This window comes from Hemibagrus wyckioides, linkage group LG29 (assembly GCF_019097595.1).
Source record: "Hemibagrus wyckioides isolate EC202008001 linkage group LG29, SWU_Hwy_1.0, whole genome shotgun sequence".
Classification (NCBI taxonomy): domain Eukaryota; kingdom Metazoa; phylum Chordata; class Actinopteri; order Siluriformes; family Bagridae; genus Hemibagrus; species Hemibagrus wyckioides.
The window spans coordinates 8,377,940-8,390,028 of NC_080738.1; the positions used below are offsets into that span (position 1 = coordinate 8,377,940).

At 39.0% G+C, this 12,089-nt stretch overlaps 1 protein-coding gene across 6 annotated transcripts in view; it reads right to left on the bottom strand.

Annotated features, from left to right (window-relative positions):
• Positions 1-12,089, bottom strand: part of adgrl3.1 (adhesion G protein-coupled receptor L3.1) — a 221,147-nt gene that overhangs the window by 169,349 nt on the left and 39,709 nt on the right. For all 6 annotated transcript variants that reach the window (XM_058384529.1, XM_058384528.1, XM_058384526.1 and 3 more), the window contains exon 2: positions 6,527-6,677. In XM_058384529.1, coding sequence (XP_058240512.1) covers positions 6,527-6,653 — 127 coding nt within the window. In that variant the 5' untranslated portion in view covers positions 6,654-6,677. The remainder of the gene's footprint in view (positions 1-6,526; positions 6,678-12,089) is intronic.

Here is a 12,089-nt window from a genome sequence, read left to right on the forward strand (position 1 = left end):
CAGTAAAATAACCTGACAGTAGAGTCACTGTGTGAAGGCACAGCGGAGCACAGCTTTGCTAACATGTGACCATGCAAACATCCATAAAACCTTAATAACTGCGAATACAAAACTAAAATTAGGTAATAACTCTTTCGCCAAAAAATATCATTTATTATTGAGACATTTTTAAGCCCAGAGTCTACTTTAATGCTTACTAATTCTTTATATCCAGCTGCAAATAAAGACAAGATGCTAAAGCTTCATAGATAAACTCTCTTTTTTTTCTCTGTGTGTGTGTGTGTGTGTGTGAGTTTTTGAAATCAATCTATAGGACGTAAGAGATGAGAATGACACCCGACTGCCTGCATTAATTAAAAATGCACTGGGAAGAGAAGCTAATTAAAACCCGCGCTGACTGACAGAAGCGGGAGCCAATGGAGCATTAGGGAGACGAGCTGTCAACCAATCAGGATTAGACATTCATGTGATGCTACTTTGTTCCTCTCCCCTGAGACCTGACTGACAAACGTGTGCACATACACAAACGCACACAAACACACACACACAGCACGCACACACACACACACACATACACACAAAGCACGCACACAAACACACACAGACAAATTCACACACGCAGCATGCACACACACAAACATACACACATAGACACACAGCACGCACAAACACACTCACACACACACACACAGCACGTGCACACACACACACACACACATACACACGCAGCACGCGCACACACACACATACACACACAGCACGCACACAAACACACAGACAAATTCACACACAAACACACACAGACAAATTCACACACAAACACACGCAGCACGCACACACATACACACATAGACACACAGTACGCACAAACACACTCACACACACACAGCACGCGCACACACACACACAAACACACACAGACAAATTCACACACAAACACACACAGACAAATTCACACACAAACACACGCAGCACGCACACACATACACACACAGCACGCACACAAACCCACAGACAAATTCACACACAAACACACACAGACAAATTCACACACAAACACACGCAGCACGCACACACATACACACATAGACACACAGTACGCACAAACACACTCACACACACACAGCACGCGCACACACACACACAAACACACACAGACAAATTCACACACAAACACACACAGACAAATTCACACACACAGACAAATTCACACACACAGACAATTCACACACAAACACACACAGACAAATTCACACACAAACACACACAGACAAATTCACACACAAACACACACAGACAAATTCACACACAAACACACGCAGCACGCACACACACAAACACATACACACATAGACACACAGTACGCACAAACACACTCACACACACACAGCACGCGCACACACACACACACACACACATACACACACAGCACGCACACAAACACACACAGCACGCACACAAACACTCACAGACAAATTCACACACATACACACGCAGCACGCACACACACAAACACATACACACACAGACACACAGCACGGACACACACACACAACACACACTCACACACACCACACACACACACACACACACACATACACACACAAACACATACACACATAGACACACAGCATGCACACACACACACAGTGTGCACACAAACACACACAGACAAATACACACACACATACACACACTAACATACATACAGAAATGCATACACATACATTCACAAACACATGACACATACACTAAAACCAACACACACACACACACACACTAACATTCACTTGCACTCACACAAATGTATGTCACACACAGACACACACAATACTAAAACAAATACACACACACACATCCTGAACCTTTACGACACGAAGCTTGCAGTGTGTGTGTGTGTGTGTGTGTGTGTGTGTGTGTAGCTTGCTCATCAGAGACCTAAAACTATTTCTTTGATAGCGTGGATTGTTAAAAGCACTAAACGAATAAAAATAAACCAGCCGCTTTCACTGCCATGCATTAAATCTGTTTAAACTGAAATATTTGTGATTAGTGACTCTGCTGCTAATTTGTTGGCTGCTGATGTATTTCCACTTTTCCATCAAGAGAAAAAAAAAATCCAACAACCTCAACCCTAAGTGCTAGCGGCAAGAGTTTTTAATGTGAAAGCTTCAGTCGTCTCTCAGCACGTGGACTGAGACAGTGGAGAGAGAACTTCAGAACCAGAATCCACTGCAGCTACACGATGCAGATTACAGCAGAGACTCGACTAACTAGAGATTCTAAATGTAAAGGTGTTGAAAGTTATGGTGTTTGAACAGATGGTACGTACAGGTCATGCCGTAAAGATCGTATTTACCAGTTTAACTCACTGCAAAGTCGTAATTACGAGTTGGGGGTCGTGTCAGTAAGCAAACACAGTGGAACTTGTTGAAATTGTTTACTAAGTAAGCTGGTTTCATTCTTCATTCTCTAGAAGCTGAGTTAAAAATAAAACTTGCTGGATTTTTTTTGTAGTTAATTAAAAGAGGCTCCACTTCCATACTCGTAATTACGACTTCCCAACTCGTAATTACGACTTCCCATCTCGTAAAGCATACTTCCCAGAAGGAAATGTTAATTAAAAGAGGCTTCACTTCTATTTCAATTGAATGAAGATGACGTCGTAATTACGACTTCCATAATCGTAATTGTGACTACCCAACTCGTAATTACGACTTCCCGACTTGTAATTACATCCTCCCAACTCGTAATTACGACTTCCCAACTCGTAAAGCGCACTTCGCAAAAGACATTGAAGCCATGTCCCAAGATAATTGAAAGAGGCTTCACTTCCATTTCACTTTAAGTCATAATTACAGAACTGAGGGCAAGAGGGCAAGATGCCTTTATTATCACCACACATACATTATAATTATAATTATAATTTGCCTTTATTTGTCACATATATATTACAGCACAGTGAAATTCTTTTCTTCGCATATCCCATCCTTGGAGGTTGGGGTCAGAGCGCAGGGTCAGCTATGATACAGCGCCCCTGGAGCAGAGAGGGTTAAGGGCCTTGCTCAAGGGCCCAACAGTGGCAACTTGGTGGTGCCACAGCACAGTGGAATTCTTTTCTTCGCGTATCTTAGGTGAGGAATTTGAGGTCAGAGCGCAGGGGCAGCTATGATACAGCACCCCTGGAGCAGGGAGGGTTAAGGCTCAGTTGCTCAATTGCCCAACAGTGGAGTTTGGTGGTGCTGGGGCTTGAACCCCGATCCTCCCATCAACAACTAGTAAGTTGTACTTTGCAGAAGGACACAGTGAGCATAGAGATGAGGAGGTAAATAGTCAGAGCTGCTGCAGCGCTCACTTTTGCTACAAAGTGGGAACAGGACACAGGCACCTCCGTGTTCATCTCTTGTTTGTAGAAGCTTAGTTATGAGTTGTGATGAGTGACGTATAACCATAACGAGTGATGTACAAATATGTCTTTATGTACAAAGAGCTATTTCTTTCCTATTTCATCCGTATTATTTTATATTTTGCATTTTTTAAATTTCGTACATTTCTTAAGGAGTGTGTTTTGGTTTTATTTTACTCTATATAACCATGGATGTATCAAAAAAAATCTTGAATCTTATTTAGTTACCAATAACGGACAAGCTAGGATAATATTTTGTTAAAGTTAAAAAACATACAGTGTTGCATCACATCAATTATGTGTATAAAAGGTGCTCACAAGGATAATAAGAGAAATGTGTGTGTGTGTGTGTGTCTGTGTAATGTACGAAATGCAGTAGGTGGGTTAATCCTAGGAGTGTGCTTTCACGTTTCACTGAGACTCCCTGGAGACGAGTGGAGGAGAGGAGACAGAGACGGAGACAGAGACAGAGAGAGGAGAGAAAATGAAAAAACGAAGGTGAACAAACAGGTGAAGGGTGAAGAAGACAAATATTCGCTTCACGTCCTCAATTCGCTCCAATTCCCATGTGTCCTGTGAGCTTAAAGCGTTATAACTGTTAACCAAAAAGGTCCCCTTGAGGACACACACACACACACATTCAATGTGTCTAGACGCCTATATCTGGGACCATTGATTTGCTGGATATTCTTTCATCTGCAGATGATCTCAAACTTACTTTTGAAGACACACACACAAAGTGATACACACATGAACACACACACACACACAGAGTGATACATGCACACACTCACACATAGTGATGCACACACACACATATAGTGATATGCACACGCACACACATACACACTCCTACACACACACACACACACACACACATTTAGTGAGACACACACACACACACACACACACAGATACTTAAATAAACACACCCCCATATAGTAACATGCACACACACACACTCATACACACATATAGTGATACACATGCACACACACACACAGACACTCATATAAACATATACCCATATAGTGGCATACATGCACACACACATATAGTGATACATACACATGCACACACACACATGCATATATACACATACACACACACATAGACTCATACATACATACACATACAGACACATAGTAAAATGCAGACACACACATGCATATTTACACATATGCACACACATATAGACTCATACACACACCAACATATAGTGATACACACGCATGCACATACACACATATACACATGCACAGACACTCATATACACACGCACCCATATGGTGATATGCACACTCACATACACACATGCATTTAGTGATACACACAAACACACATATAGTGACATGCACACACACCCATTTAGTGTAACACACACACTCATATTCACAAACACCCATGTAGTGATGCACACACACACATACTTTGCCGTTTAATGTACACACACACACACACACTCCAGTCTCCACCTCTAAAGTCCTGTCTGCTGTTTGAACAGTGCAGCAGTTTTAATCCTGTTCTAATTCTCTTCACCTTCTACACCTCTACACCTCTACACTTCACTCATATAGGCACTTTCATTTCTCTGCATTTCTCTATGTATTTTGTGTGAAATGGTTTTGACTACATGTATGTGAAACTGCAGCCTAGGCAGTAGATAGCAGATAGATCTGATTTCACATTGCAGAGGATTCTCTATTTACCATGACAGAGCGAGGAAGCTGCTTGTGCACATCTATTAAGCAGAACAGTGACCAGATGAGACGAGATGAAGCGGAGGGGCCGAGAGGGGCTTACAGAGGGTCAGTTAATAACCCAGAGTTCAAAACTCCTGTGTAACTGTCAATCACTGGAGATTCACATGTTGATTAGCTCAGCAGTCGTTCTGTTATTATTTTCTGGTTGGCTGGGAGCAGGGGCGGTAGGGGTTTAAATGAAACCCGGTGGGGGAGGAGGGTGGGGTGGGGGGGCTGTTTTGAAGCGGTAGTTGCATCACCCACTGATAAACATTATTACTATGGCAACCAGTAACCTACCAGCAGCCGTGTAATAAAGCAACTTGCAGCAATAAAATGAAGTGTTTGAACAAGGCACAGGTCATTCTGCTGCTTTTAGCCTTTGCCTTTTATGGAGTTTGAAGGCGTGGTTAAAGTATCTATCTATCTATCTATCTATCTATCTATCTATCTATCTATCTATCTATCTTAATGTTAAATCAGCTGGACTAGGAACATTTGGTCATTTAACACTGACTGACATCAACAACATACTCTGGAAATTACAGATTTAGTGAACTCATACATACACACACACACACACACTCACACATACACACACACACAAAACCACTTATGCATACACACATACATATACACACACACACACACACACAAAGTGATACACACATACACCCAAACAACTACTCATGCATACACACACATACACACGCACACATACACACACATAGTTATGCACACACGCACACACACACACACACATAGTTATACACACATGCACACACACACACACACTTAGTTAGACACACACACATACACACACAAAACCACTCATGCATACACACACACTCATACACACATAGTGATACACACATGCATGCAGACACACACACACACACAAACTCACAAACACTCATGCACACACACACACTCATACACACACACGAACTCACACACACACAGTGATACACGCACACACACAAATAGTGATACACACATACACACTCCAGTTTCCACCTCTGCTGTTCAGTACAGCAGAGGTGGCGCCATATTAATGGGAATCAGCTTTAGTGAACTTTTTCATAGGTCTTGCAGGACCTTTGTGTTTTTTATAAATGAGGCCCATTGTGTGTGTGTGTGTGTGTGTGTTTGTGTGTGTGCATATGAGCAAGGTCCTTAACCCTCTCTGCTCCAGGGGCGCTGTATCATGGCTGACCCTGCGCTCTGACCCCAACCTCCAAAGATGGGATATGCAAAGAAAGAATTTCACTGTGCTGTAATGTATATGTGACAAATAAAGGCTATTTCTATTTCTATGTATATGTGTCTGTGTGTGTTGTGTGTGTGTGTTCTCACACATACACAATGCATGTCTTACCCAGCGTAGCAGGTGTGAAGAAGGCGAAGAGGAAGAGTAGGTGTGTTGCCCACATGACCCCCCGGGACCCCATTGACCTCTGCTCCAAATGGCTACAAGAGCTCAGTCTGAAACACCTCAGAGCCATGGAGTTCTTCTCTGACGCTCATACCTAAAACACACACACACACATTTCTGTAATGAACAAAATCCATCTGATTCATGAGATATGACATTTATATATTATATTTAAAAAAAGAAGCTATGAATATGTGGCCAGTATAATAGTCATAAAAAACTGAGACAGTTCCATTTACATTATTCTCTACTGATATACCTAGTGATGTCATAAATAAACCATAACGGTTACTAATGTTATATGTACGTAATTTCCTTTTCTGGACATCTGGAGTCATAAAGCTGACACCGTGATAGAATTGAGGACCAAACCTAATGACCAGCAAGTCAAAATACAGAAAATGCTAGCATTTTAGCATCGATCTATGAATCCATTTTTTTCCATAACAACATTGAACTCCACTTTGTAGCCTGAACACTTTTTCGGTTTTAATATTTTTATATATAACTATATGATATGTATGAATATATGAATATATGAATTTTTCAAATACATATACATAGCATTTAACAATCCCCCAGCCCTTACCAAATAAACCCTAGAGTAGCCCTCATGCCATCCATTAATTCTGATAAGAATTACAGCTGTTGTTAAAAATAAATTAAAAATAAATAAATAAATAAATAATAAAAGTATTGTTAATAATAATAATAATAATAATAATAATAATAATAGATAATATAAATACAATAAAATAATAATAATAAATAAATAAATACATACATAATAAAAAAATAAAATAAAATAAAATAAAATAAAATAAAATAAAATAAAATAAAATAAAATAAAATAAAATAAAATAAAACAGAAAGAAAGAAAGAAAGAAAGAAAGAAAGAAAGAAAGAAAGAAAGAAAGAAAGGGAGGGAATCAATAATAAGTATCTAAAATAGGCAACATAATCATAGGGATAAAATAAAATATGGATAAAATAGTAACATTAATTTAAATATTTAATTAAAATATTCAGATATATAAATATATTTAAATTAAATATTTAATATATTATATTAATAATTAATTAATATTATAATATATATATATATATATATATATATATATATACATATATATATATATATATAATTTTCTCCTTTCTCTACTTTTGTAAAGCTTCTTTGAGACAATGTCCATTGTAAAAGGCACTATACAAATAAACTGAATTAATTAAATGAATCAATGTAAGGGTGCCACATCTTAAAGAAGTTTTTTTCCCCCGATCCTCTTAATGAGTACCTAATCTTTTTAGGGTAGAGACAAGACCATTGAACATGTATCCTGAACACTTTTTTTAACACTTGGACTATTTCACAAGTTCATCATCCAGATTTCCTGAAGATCTCAGGAAGAAAAAGATTTCCAGAAGAGAAGATCGACACTAGTCATATCATGATATTAAGTGATGATGTCACAAGAGATTTAGTATGGATGCTAGTTGCTAATTCTCTTTCTTTCAAATCAGCAAAGAAATCTTGTTGAAAATGAGTCGTTGCCTGAGATAAGTGACAACGATGTTTTTCTTTCCATTATCTCTAGTGTTTATCCTATGCAGGGTTGCAAAGAGCCTGGAGTCTATTACAGGGGACTCAGGGGACAACGTGGACAAGGTGACAATCCATCGATCCATCGAAAGGCACGATCACATACACTCACACACTACAGACAATTTACATCAAGGCATGTCTTTGGACTGAGGGAGGAAACTGGGGAACCCAGAAAAAAGCCTGATGTACAGGAAGAACATGCAAACTCCAAGCATGCAGGGTGGACGCAGAAATCAAACCCCCAACCACAGAGTTATGAGTGATACAGTGCAGGCCTTTCTTTCTTACAAAAGTACCAGCTAGAGACCACAACAACTCGCTGGTCAATCCGTTTCTTGCTGCATGAAACATCAGAGATTGATTTTGTGTCATTTAAGCCGAGGCAGCGTTGTATGACTCATCAGCAGAACGGGATTATAATAATTAATGCAATATGACACAGACTATTGATCATCAGTGTGTGTGTGTGTGTGTGTGTGTGTGTGTGTGTGTAGCATGGGGTTTGGGGTTTAGATGAGTGGATTGGAGCTGTCCCTTTGCATTCTAGCAAATCTGTGCCATATTGTGTTCTTCATGTTTCTTCTTAATCGAAGTCTACATTAATTAGTCACAGCGTTTTCTTTTCAGTGTCACACACACATATATACACATACATATGCGCACACACATACACCCACACACACATATGCACACACACACACACACATATATACACATACATATATACACATACATATGCGCACACACATACACCCACACACACATATGCACACACACACACACACACAAACATACACACACACACATATATATACACATACATATGCGCACACACATACACCCACACACACAAACATACACACACATATGCACAAACACACATACACACACACACAAGCATGCATGCACACATACACACACATGCATTCACACAGACACACACGTATTATGTTTCTGCCATTATTATTGAGATATTCGGAACATGAGGATAATAAAACCCCACACACGCACACACACACTCACACACACACACGAATTATGTTTCTACAATTATTGCCAAGACATTTGGAACACACGAGGATAATAAAACCTCTCACACACACACACACACACACACACACACATGCACACACTCTTCTATATTCACTGAACATCTTTAAACGTATCCAATATGAAGCCCTTCCTTTTAGTGCTGCCTCATTAAACTGACATAAAACCCTGAAAAGTGGGATTTAAAGATATTCTCCTCACACGCAGTTGACAGCACACTTGGCCTCTCTGTTTTCGTCTCTGTCTCACACGAACACACTCCACACCCTGACAGCTTGATTGATGGTCGCTTAACTAGATCGAACAGCGAGGTTTGGGCCAGATGTTCCACGTTACAAACGGAGACATATGTGCGTCGCTGTCAGATCTGCGTGTGGGTGCGTGTCGTTTTAAACACCGAATCAACATTCGGGGGAAAGAAAAAAAAAAAAGTGGGTGTGCATTTGTGTGTATTTAACATATGCTTAAGCTTTTAGGAAACGCAAAGTGTGCTTGACTCTGACCTGTGAACATATGCTCATTCCACCAGGTTATTATTCTAATATTTAGCACGACTCCGTTTTGCCATATGCTTATTGTAGCCACTTAATTACCCCCTTTATTTTCTTCAGGGTGACCATCACGCTTGGTTTGCAGCAATTACATGAGCTAGCAGCTCCTTCAAAATAACCACAATGCTTTAATTAGGGGCAGGTCCATGACTGCGCCCTCAGAGTCACCGATATCACATATTTACACATCAGTCACTTTATACAGCGCTACCGTTTCCTTCACACCAATCCCCGGGTGAATATTTCAGGATTTGCTTGTTGCCTCTCAGCCCACTATAGCAAAAACCTTGAAATGGAGTATTAATCATTCTTCAAAGGTATCATTATTTTTGCATTAATCTACGAATCCATTTAACGTCTCATGCTTGACACATCCACTTGCAGGACTCATCCATTATAGATGACGAAATATTGAGGGGGAGAAAAATGTCCATTTTAATCCCAAAGCATTCACTCAATCCTGAAGACAGTTCGCATCATCTCTAAAAGTTCATCTACATTTCCCAAAGATCATGTGAAGAAGAAAAAGTGCTTCATTTTTAAAATAATATTTTATGATTTTATATTAGATTTTATAATATTTATATTTAAAATATTATTAAATATTTTTTTATTTTAATTTTTTTTTTAATATTTTAGATTTTATATAACAAAATATACATCTATATTTTTTAAAATATCAAATATTTTAGATTTTATATAACACCTATATTTATTTCTCACTAATAATCATTTTTTATAACACTGTTTTTAATAATAGTGTGCTTGACTGACAAGGTCACCTTGAAAGCACAGTCCTGTAAACTAATACTGACGGTAAATAATAACAAAGAGAAGAACCAGGAATCTAAGAGCCAGAGAATCGTCAAAGAGTCTAAATATGAGCTGAAAAATAGAAACAAAATTAAATTAAAAAAGAAGAAATATATCAGAAGAAAAGACAGGGACGTATACATCACAAGTACGCAAAAATCCCACTGAGGTGATCTGTATCTTTCATTACAAAATAATAAAAAGGAAATAGACATTTTGTTCATTCATTCAATCACTACAATGTCCTTAATCTCCTCATGCCATCAGCACAGATGCTAGTCAGCCCCCATTTTGTGTTCTTGCTAATTCTACTAACAACATTTTTACTCTGATCCCTGGTACTCACTTAAGAGCAAAACACAGCGAAGAACCTTATAAATATTTGATACTGACACCAGGAATTAATAAACACTACTTCTGAACGGATAAATAGGAAGTTGAAAAATGCTAAAATTAGCTGCTAATTTTTCACAGGTATTAGCATGAATCAGTATTCAAAACAAGCATGTTTTCTCAATTTATAGACTGATTATTAATCTTGTTGAGCTAACTGTCGAGTTCCTGCAGCGGAAAACGGCTAGTCATGTTGTTTATTAAAGAGACTTCATTAGTACAATCTTTAAAGCGGGGGGTTGAGAGAGGTTTCATCACAGAGATGAGGTCTTTTTTTTTTTTTAGGGCTTTTCTTTTAATCTGTACACAAATCTCAGTCTCAGTCCTCAGAATTGGACGTATATGTGTACAATTCTTATTTGTGGTATTTTTCAGTATTTTGTGCACTTGAAGTCTGTTCTTGTGTTAAGTCTTAGTCCTCCCTGTTGTGGCTGTTGTGACACCAAATTTCCCCTTAATAAAGCGCTCGCTACTAAGATATTAAAACAAACTAATGATCCTGGAGTGTTCATTCGTTTGTGAGTTTTCTTCGTTTTTTAGAATCTCTGCTCATTTCTTATACAGCTCATTTGAGCAGAACTGTGACTTCTCTAAACAAACGGAACGTAAACAGGTTTACGACGATCTTTTGGCGATGATTTACAATCCCGCTGAACACAACAGGTTCCCGTTTCAGTCTGGTTCCTCTCTAGGTTTCTTGGTCTTGTCGCCTCGGGGTGTTTTTGTCCTCGCCTCTGTCACCACTGGCTTGTACACCAGGGATGTGGATTTCTGTAAATCTGCTTGGTGTGGATGTGATGAGTACTATACAAATATAAAAAATACTGAACCATCCGCATGAACGCTTCTCTTTCTCTTCCTTTTTGTTTAGAGACGAAAGCGAAGGACTAATCACGGAAGCAAGCGGAGGAAGGTTTTAACAGCCTGAAAACACTGTCTGAAGTGCTGCCAGGTTTGGGAAGGTTGGGATTATATTGTCGCCTACAGAACTATTGATCTGAATTAAGTTGATGAATCAGTGGCCTGACGTGCGAGTGAAACTGGATCCTGTGCCCACTTTAGTCCTGTTCTTGGCTGACAAAAGTGGAACCTGACG